This window comes from Carassius auratus, chromosome 22 (genome assembly GCF_003368295.1).
Source record: "Carassius auratus strain Wakin chromosome 22, ASM336829v1, whole genome shotgun sequence".
Lineage (NCBI taxonomy): Eukaryota > Metazoa > Chordata > Actinopteri > Cypriniformes > Cyprinidae > Carassius > Carassius auratus.
This window is the reverse complement of record NC_039264.1, coordinates 23,520,144-23,535,674: the sequence shown is the minus strand read 5'-3', so window position 1 is coordinate 23,535,674 and position 15,531 is coordinate 23,520,144. Positions and strand designations below refer to the sequence as shown.

Sequence of the window (15,531 nt, the reverse complement as noted above, 5' to 3'; positions counted from 1 at the left end):
AGTTGAAGTATAACACCTCTTTACAAAGCTGCTCACTGAATGGGTGGAGACTTTGCTTCTTGCGCTGTCAGCATGAGATTTAAGGTGGAGGCCTTAAATCACATGCTTTATTTGATACTTTATGGAGTTTTCTGAAAACTGTATGAATCATTGACAGTAGTTTCACTCAGATGACATCTAAGAGCACAAACAAGCTTCATTGGGTCAGAAAAACACAAGTTTAGTCAAAATATAAGATCTGAGCTACCTTAAAAGATGTTAACGTGGAGTTGCATTTGATTTAGGAGGGGCGTAACTATGTCCTGACGTCATAAAGATGTTACTGGGCAACCAGTCAAGGAAAACACATTGCTTGGATACAAGAGAAGTCTACGGTAAACAACAAACTTACGTGGAATTCTAATCGCAGGAAGTTTGTGACGCTACTTCAATATAGCAGCAGAAAGGTTAAAGATGAGAAATATTGATGAAGTGCTGCAATATTTTAAGATGCAAACGTTTGCTTGTTATATAAGCAAATAATTTGACAATTAAAAAAAGAATACTAGTTTAAACCGGTAAACTCCACCCTAGAGCAAAACGAAACAAATATAGGACAACTATATTTCACTTTAAGTAAATGAAGGAGGCGTTTACATGGCTTAGCGTAATTTTATATAGCCAACTGTATTTTTATTTATTTTTTGCTTGATTTTTATTATCAGTCATAACATAATAATGATGCAGTTATAACTTTATGCCAAACTGGTATACTACAATACTGAAATATGTCCCGTATACTCCCATAAACGCCTTCCCTCATCGCCTTTTCAAAGCAGTGATGCGGCAAGGTGGAGGCCGTAAACCTGAAACTGATTTACAAATTGTAGATGAATAATAAAGTCTTTGTATATTGCTTCTAATAAGCTGACACAATGTGTTGTAAGACGGTTTAGCAGCTTTCCCACCCTAAAGGGAATTAGGTTGAAGAGGTTTTTTGCTCTTGCCAATTAAACAGCCTTCAGTGAACCAATTAGCCCTATTCATGCAAGAACGTCTTTAAATGGAAAGGGTGGATGTGAAGGATTTGAAGTGTTGCATAGAATTGGCATCTTTATGTGCATTCAAATGTGTGAGACATGTGTGGGATATTTGTGGGCGTCTGTGCATGTGTGGGTGAGCAGCATTCCAAACCATCAAAGTCATTCCCATTTTCATGTTTGAGAAATTTTCAACAGTCTGTATCCGTCAGCCCCTTCCCCGATTGTTGTTTACCCTGATTCTTTTGTTGAAAGATAGAGGGAAGCATTAGGACACGCCTGCCGATGCGTAGGGCCATGGTTCATAGGTCTGTCAACAGGAAGTGGGAATAAATGAATACTGTGGGAATGCAAAAATTACACAGGAATCATTTACACCTCCACCTAATTCACGTGAAAAGGTTACGAAGTAAGAAGACAACAAACTTTGTAAGTGTGTTTGCTTTTACAGTGTGTGGGAGATTTTTGACTACCATTCCGAAGTTTGGGGTTCGTACGATTTTTTTTGTTTTTGGTCTCTTCTGCTTCCCAAGGCTGAATTTGAAGGCCCAAATTTATTTGATCAAAAATACAGTAATATAGTGGTAATGTGAAATATTATTTCTCTTTTAAAATGAATATTTTCTACTTCAATGTATTTTACAGTAAAATGTATTCCTGTGATTTAAAAAAAGCTGAATTTTCAGCAACCAGACTCCAATCTTGATTGTCACTTGATCATTCAGAAATCATTGTAATATGTTGATTTGGTAATTCGTATTTGCGACATTGACTTTTAACTGTAAAGCTTACTTAACCAAATAAATAAATAGATTGACATGAAATATTGAAATACCTGTACCTTAATGCTTCCTCTAAAAAGTCCATTATAATGTACTAAACAACTGACCAAGCAAAAAATCGAACAATGCAACAATAAAAGTAATATTATTACCTTTATTCCGATTTTCCACTATTTTTGCAATTGATAGATGCATGATTGTGGCATTTGCATTCATAAGAAAGAAAAATCATCAACAACTACGTGATTGCGCAATACTAGAGAAAAATATAGTAGTGAAGCGAATATTATCTGACCAGTGATCTGTGATTAACCAATGAGATTCGATTCGATCCAGATACCAAGCCACTCAGCCAATCAGAGTTGAGGATGGAAAATAAAGTTTGTAGAAATTATGACATACTTGACCTACGTGATGCAAATAACAGCTTTTCATTATTGAAAGTGTTTAATTCTCTGTTAATCACAACTCCATTGATTCAGGTATTATAGATATATATCACAATATTGCAACTTGTTCCAGGCATTAGTAGCTTTGCAGGCATATCGCATTTGTATAATCTTGCATAAGTAGCCTGCAGTGTTTGACCAGATTATGAAAAAGTTCACGTAAACACTTCTGAATGGAAACCGAGCGCGAGCACTAACAGAATTCACCCAACACATCTGCCAAATTCCAAAGCAAATTAAGTGTGCATTGCTTGTTATTAATACAGATTTCATTTAATATTGTACAAGACATCACATGATGAATTAAGACAGAACGGAATTACAGGAGTATCTTTGTTAGCCTCATGTTCTGCAAGGTTTATTTGTTCTCAGCAAACCCTCGTTATCCACCACCCACTCAGCAGCCCACACTCAAACACACATTCTCCCATGTACTCTCGATGTCCTGCAGTCTTAATCCTGGGTTGGCTCGGATGAGCAACTTCCCACGTTAGGCTAATTTCATCAGAACACAGCTTCTAGAGAGAAGCAATGCATGGGGGCTGTGTGGCACACTGACATTTCACCTGTATCCGCTGTTTGACTGGTCGTGGTAATCTAATCACTGATATGGAAGGTTATTCTGGCCTTCTGATTCAATCTGTGACGTAGGAAGCTCGGTCAACCTGTATCCAGTCAGACTTTAAAAATAGAAACCTACACTTCAGAAGAATGCTATTATTTCCTGTCACTATTTGAGCTGCAATCCCCACGATCTGTGCTAATGTTAATGTTCCTTTTGGCTCACTTCCTTATTTCCCTATGCTGTTTGAGTTCACCACAGAGAGTTCAATTGTGTCGGTCCGGTAAAGCATTTACATGTTGGCCAATGAGCTTGTTTACTTTTACAACTTCCCACATAGTGACGGAAGGAATCAGCGTATGACCTCTATGAAGTGTTCTTGGAAAAAGATGGATTAATCCAAGTCTAAAACATTGCTTGTTTCTTAGACTCAAGGTGATCCTGTACTAGATTGCTCAATTAAGCTTGTCTTCTGAATATGAAGAATATCTTCCTTGATTAGTGTCTTAAGAAGTCAAGTAATAAAAAAATAATGGCTTATAATTACTTAGATTCAAGACTCGAGAGTTGGTGAGGTTTAGCATTAAAACAAGATGTATTTTTACAAGTGTATTGATTGTACCTAGTGTTACCTACTGGAAGAGTTTAAGTTTCAACATTCTTAAATTGCTTGATTTCAAAGGAAATGTAATTTGTTCATGCAAATTAATTCTTTTTTGTGCCTTTCAGTTCCTCATTAGTTGACAGTCAAACAGCTGCAAAGGTATTATGAAGCAAGAATGTGACAACACAAAACTGACAGAATCTGGATTGAATTACAATATATTTAGCATGAAATAAACACAAGAAACAGTATTTTCATCAGTAACATCTGAGGAAATATTTTATTTATATATATATATATATATATATATATATATATATATATATATATATATATATATATATAATATACCTGGATAAACCTATCCATCTTCATTCCCAGTCATCTCAATGGCACTTGCTCGGCTGGTGTGAAACCCCATAGAAGTATGCATGTGAAATCCGCAGTCTTTGCTCATGAGTACTTATTTTAGCAGCCAGCCATGTGACTAATCACTCTAGAGCAGTGATCCTCAAATCTGGCTCGCAAGATCCACTTTCCTGCAGAGTTTAGCTCCAACCCTAATCAAACAAACCTACCTGTGATTTTCTAATGATTCTGAAGACACTGATTAGCAAACTCAGGTGTGTTTGATTAGGGTTAGAGCTAAACTATGCAGGAAAGTTGATCTTGCGAGCCAGATTTGAGGATCACTGCTCTAGAGCCAAAGAAAAATGACGCGGTCACAGTGCTGTTTGGATGACAGATGTACACAGTGTAAAATCCCAACCGGTTTACTGGAATTTATCCAGTTGTGATGCCAAAAGCAGAGAAACAAAAAAGAGGTGTTAAACCAGACCATGCTAATCAGCAAAACCTTAACACTTTATTACATCAAGCATTACTTTGAGATGCTTTACGTCATGTTGCTTAACCCAGGGTTGAAACGACGTTAAGCATAGTGAGAAAAACCTAATAGTAGCTCTCATCAGAGTTTCCAATGTCCAGTGGGAGGAACAGCACTTTCCACTGAATCACAAAACAAACTCTCAATCTCTATATAGTATTAATTTAACAACCCTTAATGCGAAGAGGCGAACAGAAACTGATGCTGTCCATGTTTAGTCATGTCGGCATTTAGCAGTTCAGGTTATTTGATATGTGCAGCCATTCTAATTAATTAGTTGAAGAGGTCTATTTTTGTACTCTTGTTAACCTATCTGGCACTATGAATGAGAATGTGTTTACACGCAATGCTATGTTAATGCTATGCTAAGGTTCCTGAGAACTTACATTAAACTTTCTGAGGTGCATCACTTGTTGTTTGGGATATGTTTGCAGTGTGTCAGCACACTGAAGACTCATTAGACGGCTTGTACACTGATACTGCACACTGTCCATGAGGTGTTCTTACTTAAATATCTTAATGCAAAACCACACTAGCAACCTTCTACTTATTACATGTAGAGGTTTCCCATAATCTGAGGCCTTGTGAATTCTAGGAGGTGATCTATTTAGGGGCTTGTCCCGGATTGAACCCAGTACCTTCTGTCTGTGTAATACCTTATCAACATTCTGTAACTGCTGTGATAAAATGCAGGCTACACAACACCATGGCTAAAAAGCTAAGATGCACTGACCAGTCAGTAATAAGTGCACAAGGGACCACTTTGCTTCAAGTCACCCTAAAGCTGAAGCATTTGAAAGCTTTTACTAGCTCGAGTCGATAAAAGCTTGCTTTAGCATGCACGTTGACTTTCTGGAATGATGACGAGCTGGGAGTTCCAGGGAGTATTGCTTCAGAGAGATTGTCACTGCATAACTTGGTGGAAGGGCAACAAGGTGGTAAACATAAAAAAGGTCACCGTCAACCAATCGTTTCAGCTTATAAGGCTAGGCTATTCGTTTGGATAGTGCAAAACTGCTGTCATTACTTGTCGTCACCGTGTCCACCATAAATGTAAGTGACCAATGGGTAACATTGTTTTCCATTGAGTGAGTACAGTCAGTGCATTCCTGACCTCGCCTAACCACACAACCTTCCCCGCCCCACCACCAGCTGCTAATATCGGGCCAGCTGACAGAATAAGATCAATGGCTGGGCTCATGGTTATGTTTGATCTGCTGTCTGCCAGCAATGCAAGGCGTCACACATTTGCATGCGGGTGTGGGGCCTTGTGCCAGAGCCCGGGACTTGTCCGAAACAGCATTAGCATGTAAATGGAGCCAAGTCTACTTGGGTAGAGCTGGATGGAAACTAGCTTGATGGCATATTTTCCTAGTGCTTCAGCACAAGGACTTGTGATTAGGAAACCAGCACAGATCACTATATTGGGTTAGGGCTCAAGCACAAACCTGAATCTACTAGAACTATGAATGTATTAGGACTTTTATTTGAATGTGCTAATTTGTGTTAATTAACAATAATAATAATAAAAAGAAATAAAATGAACTCATAAAACCCAAACAAATAATGCCACATGACCTGTACATAAATTCAAAAGGAATGTTCTTTTAGCATGGAAGAAATTTAATCTTGAAAATATGCAAAGCATATTTTTACAATTGTTTGTCAAAACCTAGCCTACTACAGGCAATGCACTTTGCTAAACCACAATTACATAAAGCTGGTAACACAAAAGAAAGGGCGCATTCCTACAAAACGCAATCCTGTAAGCAAAGACACTGATACGAATGAAGCGTATCAAAAGTTGAACTACTTTTTACTTTTAAAGTTGAATTAAAAGTGTAGCAGAGACATCATGCAATGACCAATAGCATCTAATGCATGTGTACGAACACCAACGGGGGGATTTGCAAAGCTATTGATAGAAACTGACTTAGGGGCCTGCGGGGCCATTTGCACAGAATGCGTTTTTGCATGACACAGGTGCAGGGCAGTGCATTTTGAAAAGTTGATTTTAACCTGAGAACTGCATTTTTAGAATGCTGTGTCATGCACGAGATGCTACAAAAGATGCAGGTGCAATGGTTAGACACATTCATCTAATACAAGTTTACATAGGAAAAGCAATTTGAAAGCAGCACAGTGGGATGCAAAACAGATTCAATGTGAACGGCCCTTTACATTGCATTAAAGGCTACATTTTATCAGCTTGGGTGTCAAACTTAAGAACCCGGGTTTGCTAATACTTCATCTCTAAACATGAAGTATTTACATTTTAGTGTAAAAAACTTTCTTATATTGTCAATTGATTGTACGGTGTTCATGTTGGCCCTGCAGTCTTCTGATTTTGTGTGCACTCAACTCACTCAATGTTTTTATCAATCAAGAGGTGCTACTTTGAGACTACAGATTCATGCATAGACATGCGAGTTTACTTTTTTTAGGGAAATGCTATTTCTGTCTGACAACTGAGTTTCCCCAATTGGTTTTCCATGCAGTGCTGCAGAACAGATTGCGCTCATGTAATGCATTGTAAGGGGCAATGTTTTGCACTTCATAAATCAGAGCTGTTTTCCAACAGGATTCCTTACGTGGGAAAAAGTGATGGGGGCGGTGAGGGAAAGTGTTTCTTGACTAAGTTTAAAGGGGTCATATGATGCTTTTTTAAAGATCATTATTTTGTGTATTTGGTGTAACAGAATATGTTGACAAGCGAAGTCTGAATTACCTCCAATCCTAGGTTCACGAAAAGGTCATCCATAAAATGCGTTGCAGTTCTGTTATAAGAAATCTTAAAGATCACTAAATGCATACACTTTCAGAAGGCCAAATAAAGTGCTTTTGCGACGTAGACACGTGGGGATGTGTTAAAATGAGCCATTTTAGGGGGCGGGGCAGAGTCTGTACAAAAGGTCTTTGTATTCCGACAAGTTTAGGAGGAAGGTTTTGTGAACTGTCAGTCATTTCTTGATGCGTCTTACCTGTTTCACCGTCTCCTCGAAATGAATGCACCACAGCTTCTTTAGCCACAGACATTGTTTAAACCTTTACAGTCCACAATATGAATAGAGATGTTATGAATAATCAAACTAGGTTCTACTAAAACCATACTGTAGAGTTTGTGTACAGGGTTTCACTCTGTGAGAGACCCCTGTGCCCACACCTCACCCTCGCTTTTCCAGGCAACCGATTTAACAACCTCACCCTTCTGGAATGTGACACTTTGCCCAGTGGAACGCAGGACCGCCACAAACATCACTGTTAGCCTGAGGGAGATACCAGTTAGCACAACCTTTGCTTTACTGCAGCCGTAACATGGATTATCTGCAAGCAATAATTAAAAAGTGTGTCCTACCTTTCTATAGTGGTTTGTGAAGAATTATGTGTGTTTGTGTTCTGGACCAAATGGGTCTATAATAATACAGAAAGTTAGCCATTAACCTTCCCATTCATCTCCATTGCTAAGCTTGGACTAACGGAAGTAAATGCCAAGTAACTAATCCCTCTGGAAAGATATTTGCAGCCAGATGGACTACTTACGACAATGACTAGCAGGTACTAACTGATCAACGATAGCCAGCCAAAAAAGACCAGTGGAGTCATTATTTTTGCTATTCGGCTCGGCACCTCAAGCAAGATGCCTAACAAGAAGTATATTCAATACGACTGTTATGAAAGAGTTATGAAGAGATGCCATCCTAAATGCCTACATGTACAATTGATTACTTGAAATGATTACTTGAGATGTTTATCACTAGAGCAAAGCTGACAAAAGTTCAACCAAAAGGTTTTGAGGTGTGCTGTGGATTTGCAGGTTTCTCTAGAATGCTTGCTCTATATTCTATTTGTAGACACCTATGCATGTGTGGGTGAGAGCGATAAAAAAGGATGTGGTGTAGGGTCTACATTGAGAAACAGTCCTAAATGGCTGACCTAAGACCAGCTGCTTTTCTCGGAACTCCAGCCTTAGTCAGTTCCAGTAACTGCAGAACTGGTCGCGGATCTGCGCTGGACCGTATGCCTGTGTAGGCGGGAGTGTCAGGCCTCTACGCCCACTCTCAGCTTGCATGCAGTATCTCGCAGCCACCTGGGAGTCTGAAGCTGTGCAGACTGCAAGCGAAACAAGGTCAGAGCTTCAAGCAGCACTTTCTACAAACATCCGAAGCATGATTGTTACACCTAAGCAAGAGAGGTGTTCCATTCTTTTCTGGGAACACCATTCCTGCAGAGTTCAGCTCAGGGGTGGCCAATCTTGCTCTTGGGGAGCAACTTTTCAGATGTGTTTAGCTTCAGTCCAAATTAAAAACACCTGAACCAGCTAATCAAAGTCTTCTGGAAACTTTCAGACAGGTTTGTTAAAGCTAAATTTGACATCTGGGAGCAGGATTGGACAACACAGGTTTGGTTAGACCAGGGGTGCCCAAACTTGGTCCTGTAGGGTTGGTGTCCTGCAGTTTAGTTCCAACTTAACACACCTGCCTTTTGGTTTCTAGTATAGTAAGAGCTTGATTAGTTGGTTCAGGTGTGTTTAACTGGGGTTGGAGCTAAACTCTTCATGACACTGGCCCCCCAGGATCGAGTTTGGACACCCTTGGGTTAGACCTTTACCCACACCTGAACCATCTAACCAAAGTCTTTGGGCGGCTGCATTGAAGCAGATTGGATCTGAACTCCATGAAGGTGTCAGAACTGGCCACTAATGTCCTAGCCACTTTATTTACAATGCAGAAGTATGCTATTGTCTTGCATGATTCATTATAAGTACTATAGATATAGGTAAATAACCAGAAGAACATCAAAGTGCAAACCAGTTTTTTAACAATGGACATCATTTTGTACCAATCTGGAATACTGTTTCTTTAAAACTCTTGATGCAGGACATCTTGTTCCTAAAATTGCGTATCTGCATACAGAGGTTTATATAATTTTTAGGAAGAGTTTTTGCTAGGGCAGGACTTCTGACCTAAAACTGTCTTTTCTCAAGACTGCAGAACGGTAATTACGACTAGAGGAAGTTTAAGAATAGAGGCTATACTCACACTCGAGCTGTAGGAACAAAGTATGGCAACAAGGGAAACATTGTGTGATATAAATAAAACCTTGTGGTTCTTTAAACCAAAGTAATATTAAAATCTTGTTTCAACCTTTGAAACACAGATTTTTGACACCACCAGAATGTGAAAAAGTTAACATACATCTTCATGATAGTTTTCATGCTATTTGGTCAACTATTTAAAAGCAATTCATCACAAATATTCAGTAGACATGCATGTTATGCAGTGCAAGGAACAATTAAGACAAACTAGTGAGCTCATCACCCCAAAAAACAACTTCCCATAGCAAAGAATGAGTCCTTTCTTGTTCGCTGCCAATTCTGTGCATGTGCTACTGGAACAAGCTGCAGCATGTTGCCACGATAGACGTCTGACGTTCATAAAGACGCATGTGGTTTAGTCTCATAAAAATCCAGTCAGCACATGCTTATAGCTCTCGAGCGGCCACGTAAAATTACCCTGTACTTAAGCAAATTCTAGACTTTTACACCGCAATGTCCACTGTCTGTAGGATGTTTTTTCTGGCTGCATAGACTAGCTGTATTTCTAATTCTGTAGCTGGATTGTGAGTGCCTTGAGCCAATTGTCTATCAGTTTTTAAGGATCTAGACAATGCATATAAATACAACTTGTGTAGACGGACAATTAGCATAATGACTACAAAAATGTGAAAAAAGAAAAATGGAGTAAAAATAGTGTATTTTGTACAAAAATAGTGTCACTGATTGAATAATAAAGAGGAATTGATTCGCTCCAGTTTCCTTGGCAAACAGCTTGGAGATCATCTAGGTTCGAAATAGTACCATACTGCCCCCTTTATGTCATGAACAGTACTGTATCGATCATCAAACAAATTCATAGCCAGCAAACACAGCTTAAATTAATTTTGTGAAAAGCAATGAACATTAAAGTGACACAGTGTGTTATTTCAAATAAATTTATTGTTAACTTCATCCACTGTACAAAGCAAGCAGTCAAGTCTCGCGCTTTGACTTCACTGGGCTGGGGAACAGACAAAGCCGGGGACCTTTTCACACCGACAGAATATTTGACTGAGAAACAGAAATGAGACATAAATTTGACATAAACAACATTAATTATAACGTGTAATGAGTGTGGTCCTGCATATGTTTACAATTTGTACATACCAACACAAATGGTTACTCCAGTGCTTTGACGATTGCCTCGTTTGCTTCTATGCTGATCAGAACCTCAGTCCGGGCGGCTTCATCTGAAACGCCCCCCAGGTCCGACTGGGCTTTCTCCAGGTTCGCTTTCGCCGCCTGCACAAAAGACATGGCATACTCCTGACATTTGGTTCACATTCACTGTAATCTTTGACAATGATGTATCAGGCGACAATTCAATCTATAACGGCTGACATTATAAAAGGTGCCATCAATCGGAACGACTGTATCTTCAATATCTTGAAGCACCTTATAAGTGAGAAAACTCACCTTTGCCTTAAAAATCAATGCTACTGCTGCTCGAGCCACATTCTAGACTAGCAGTGTGAGCAAATAAACGTGGCCTCTTTCCTGTGAAGGACATTTGTCACAGTGGCGATTACACAGTGTAAAGGCCAAACATTGCTGGGAGTTAAAGGTCTCTCAGTGGGGATTTGACACATCTGCACCACTTCAACGGTGACTGACCTTTTCTTCCTTATTAACCAGCGAGGCCCCCAAGCACAGCTATCTCTAGGAAGAATAAAAAAGCGGCCTATTTATGTGGAATGAACCCAAAAGTGCTCTTTATTCCGTGTCGGAAAAAAGGGCATGTCCGAGAACATCCCGTTTGAAATGAGCTCATTCTTCGGTGTGTCATTCCCACCGTTTGACTCGTTCTGAGAAAGCGGTGACTAACAGAAAATAAAGACCTTTGTACGTCTGTGGAGGATAAATAGCATGGATACAATCAAACGGTGGCTTGATATGGTTTCAAATGCTAGATTTAAATGATAATCCTATAAACGGGGTGTCTACAAAGGCAAACAGACCGAGAACAAGGCGTTTCCGAAACAGTTCTTGAACTTTCAAATACTGCACGGCTATACAGATTTAATCTCATTAAACAATCCTCTATTATATTCTAAACTGTCTTTGTTTTCTAGCATTATGAAAACTCAAAAGAACTGTGCTTTTAATTCTTGAAATGGCATTCGTAACCCATTTTTATTCCACAATGTGATGCATTTCAAAAAAAAAAATCTTCTTGTACTGGAGTGTGAAAAGTGGAGAACAGAGCCATGCTTGAACGAGTTTTCCAATTATTCTTTGCGTTGAGATAACAGCATAGCAGGGACTCACTGCGAGGTCCAGGCTGTCCAGAGGAACGGCCTCCTCCGCCAGCAGCTGCACCGAAGAGTCGGCATTGACGGTGACTGATCCGCTGCTCACTGCAAAACACAAACCACATTTAATCTCGAGCACGGATGAGAGTTCAAGAGTTATGTCCTATTGTTCATTGACGCTTGAAAAGACTCTGCTTTGTAGGACAAGCCTGACCCCTTCTGGATGAATTTCTAAAACTAAAGGTTGTCTACTAGAGAAACCAGTGTGTCACAAATGTGTCTTGATGGTGGATCGCATTTGAATCTGCTTATTTCACCACAGACAATCATTAGAAATCTGAATCACTCCCTTTTTTAAGTGTGCTAATGAGGACTAAAACACCCACAAATCATAGTCAAATCCATCACCTATTTTATTTCTCCTTGCAAGTGTTTCTATAATTAACATATTAGAATTTAGAAATTATATCAAATGTCTGATTGGTATTACCAATCAGACTAGATTTAAATTAAAGGGTTAGTTCACCCAAAAATGAAAATTATGTAATTAATAACTCTCATGTCGTTCCAAACCCGAAAGACATCCGTTCATCTTCAGAACACAGTTTAAGATATTTTAGATTTAGTCCGAGAGCTCTCAGTCCCTCCATTGAAACTGTGTGTACGGTATACTGTCCATGTCCAGAAAGGTAAGAAAAACATAATCAAAGTAGTCCATGTGACATCAGAGGGTCCGTTAGAATAATTTGAAGCATCGAAAATACATTTTGGTCCAAAAATAACAAAAATTGCAACTTAATTTACCATTGTCTTCTCTTCTGGGTCTGTTTTGAGCCCGTGACACTGCTGAGGCGTTATCTTTGTTATTGGGTGCACCAGAAAACACGTCAGCAGCGCGACATGGACAGTAGACCGTACACACAGTTTCAATGGAGGGACAGAAAGCTCTCTGACTAAATCTAAAATATCTTAAACTGTGTTCTGAAGATGAACGGAAGTCTTACAGGTTTGGAACTGCATTAGGGCAAGTCATTAATGACATAATTTTAATATTTGGGTGAACTAACCCTTTAAATAAGGGTCAAATCAGTGTTCTGGAAAATCACCAAAACTAAGATGACTTTTAATATATGTGACATTTTAGCTTATTTTAGTTTAAGTCCAGTAGTTTGATGCCATGTATCAGTTTCTGAACTGGGTCAAATCAAAAATAAGTATGTTAATAAACGTTTAAAGAGTAAATAATAAAAATGTTTTGCATGGCACTAGTAACACCAAAGTCAAGGGTTCAATTACCATTGAATGCATGGAATATTAAAATGCAATACGCCCCACTTTTAATAAAAGTGTCTACCAAATGCATAAATATATACGGAAATGAGATAAGGGATAAAAAAAAAAGAAGAGATCATTTATATAGAGAGAAATAAAATAAGTGATATGTACCCTTTGCTTTATGACTAAAAAAAGATTTTTTCCACTTCAAGAAAGAAATTAAGCACCATAATGCTGAAATTATCCTCATGAACAATCGTTGGTTGGTAGGTTGGAGTTTCAATGCCATGTCAGCTTCCTTCATTGCAAGTTAAAATACTAAAATACCATTTTAAAAACCTATTTCACGGTCACCATTGTATATTATTTTGCTTTGACTCAAAAACTGCAGTCAGTCTCAGAACTGGTTGGTTTGGAATTCTCAAAAATCTCTTTAAGAGAAAATCGATGGAACCATAGCCACAAGAAGTGAGCATTATAACGGCTGGTGAAACAGAACTAGAGGGCTCACCGAAATACTTAGTAGAGGAACCATCGTCATTGAAGACGGTGACTACGCCGGGCCGGAGCACCTGCAGTGTGGGGACATGGGCTGGGAGGATACCAAAGGCGCCCGTCAGTGTTGGGACATCGATCTGTTTTACATTGGCTTCCTTGAAGAACACCTGCAAAAGGCATAACAAGCTTCACTGCACCAGATGAACAGTCTGATGTTTAACAGGAAAGCTGGCAACCAAACTATCAAGTGTTTGAACTCCAAAAAGGAGCAACAAAACCCAATGTTTGAACAAGACATCTGATCGGGTCACTCTAGAGAATCTCATTCGAATGACAGTGCACTTAGATACAATTATTAGATCGCATTAGATTAAAATGACACATTTCTAAATACAAAGCACCTGATCAATTGGGAACATTTAAAAAAAAAAAAGTTCCCACACCATCTGAATATTGGCAGTGATTACAGACAGACTGATCAGTTGTGATACTACTTAGGACACTTCAAATAATTTTTATGATATTTTAATAGTGCATTCACAATAAGGGTAAATAAAGGAATAATAATAATAAAAGTTATTAATTCTATTTTGAAATTCTGTATAAATAATCATACTCTTAAACTTAAAATTCTGATGAGTCATAATTGTTGTTATGATAATTAATGAGATGACAAGGTATACTTTTTTTTATTTTTATAATGCATTATGCATTCATTATAATGTCTTAAGAATACCCTCATAATGTATTATAAATATGGGCTTCATAGAAAGTGTTACCACAAATCCTTTAAAATTAAATAAGTGCACCTGGAAAGTAAACTATATTTAATAATTAAGTAAAAACAATTAAAAAAAAAAATTTTCCCTGACACTGATTAGCTGTAGAAATCATAATAATAAAACAATTTAAATACTCTTAAATATTTGCAGGTTTATGCATAATTGTTTTTTTTTTTTTTTTTTGCAGGTTTATGCAAAAAAAAAAATCTTCAAAGCTTAATATTGAAAATGCTGTGTGACAGTTACCTAAGCAAACACTATAACACTAATATGACAATATTATCCGTGTTGTAAAATTTATTGAGAGGATTAAAACGTAAAACAATAAGATATATATTTCACAGGCTGTCATAAAACATTTGAAAAATCTGATATTCGTCCTGATGTGTCAAAAAACAAGTCAAGGTGATCGGTAGCAATGCTAACAGTCTGCTAAAGTCATTCAAACTTGAGTCCATGTTTTGCAAGCTAAAAATACAAACAAACTAACAAATATATATGTATGGTGTTCCCTTTTTACAGTGTTACACTAAATTGATTCGCTTCAGATTCAAAAATTATTAATCTGGACCACAGTATCTAAACAATTGACAAGCTTAGCCACGCAAAGTAGCACGCGCAGCTTGCACGGGCACAATCAAATGAAGTTGCAGCTAGAATAAAGAGTATATCCAAAATAACCAGAATGTATACCGTGACATAATAACTTTTTAATAATGTGACTAAACTAATCGTAGCCCGGTATCCGTGCTCAGCACTAGCGCGTTATCAGAGTCTGTAGGCCCGAGCGCGGAGTGTCTTTAATGTTACCTGAGTCGGCGACGCGAAAGTGAAGGACATCTGCTGCGACGCGGGCGCATCGGCGTAAGAGCGCGCGTGTCTTAGCGCGGGGACCGCGCGACGAAGGAGAAACCTCGCTGCCATCATTTTTACCACGGAGAAGTGAACCGACCTTTTACAACACGGTAATACACAAGCCTCAGCTTCCCTGTCCACACAGACAGTCTGACAGAGCGCGGCTGATAGGACAAGGGCACGGGCAAACTTTCCCGTCAGGCCTTGCGAGTACTGATGGGAAATGTAGTTTTTTTTTTTTACTTGGAGGTTATTATTTATTCAAATAATTAAGCTATTTTTATATACGCTTGTTTTAGTCTCGTCCTAGATTCAGATTAAACATTAAAAATATAAAAAATTGATCTGAAATAAATTATAGTTATTAGACGTTTGAAACTATTATGATGATTAAACAAAGGGGAAATAACACAAAACTATTTTATGTATGCATGCATGTATGTATTTATATGCCTTTATATACCCAAAGGGC

At 38.4% G+C, this 15,531-nt stretch overlaps 1 protein-coding gene across 1 annotated transcript; it reads right to left on the bottom strand.

Moving 5' to 3' along the window:
• Positions 1–10,277: 10,277 nt before the first annotated feature.
• On the bottom strand, positions 10,278–15,264 carry LOC113040075 (ATP synthase subunit delta, mitochondrial-like). Its single transcript, XM_026198323.1, has 5 exons — positions 15,015–15,264; positions 13,436–13,589; positions 11,666–11,754; positions 10,505–10,639; positions 10,278–10,408 (listed from the first exon to the last, which is right to left on the bottom strand). Exons 1-4 carry the CDS (start codon positions 15,129–15,131, stop codon positions 10,517–10,519), a joined length of 483 nt encoding a protein of 160 aa, XP_026054108.1. The 5' UTR covers positions 15,132–15,264; the 3' UTR covers positions 10,278–10,408; positions 10,505–10,516.
• Between the last annotated feature and the right edge of the window lie 267 nt (positions 15,265–15,531).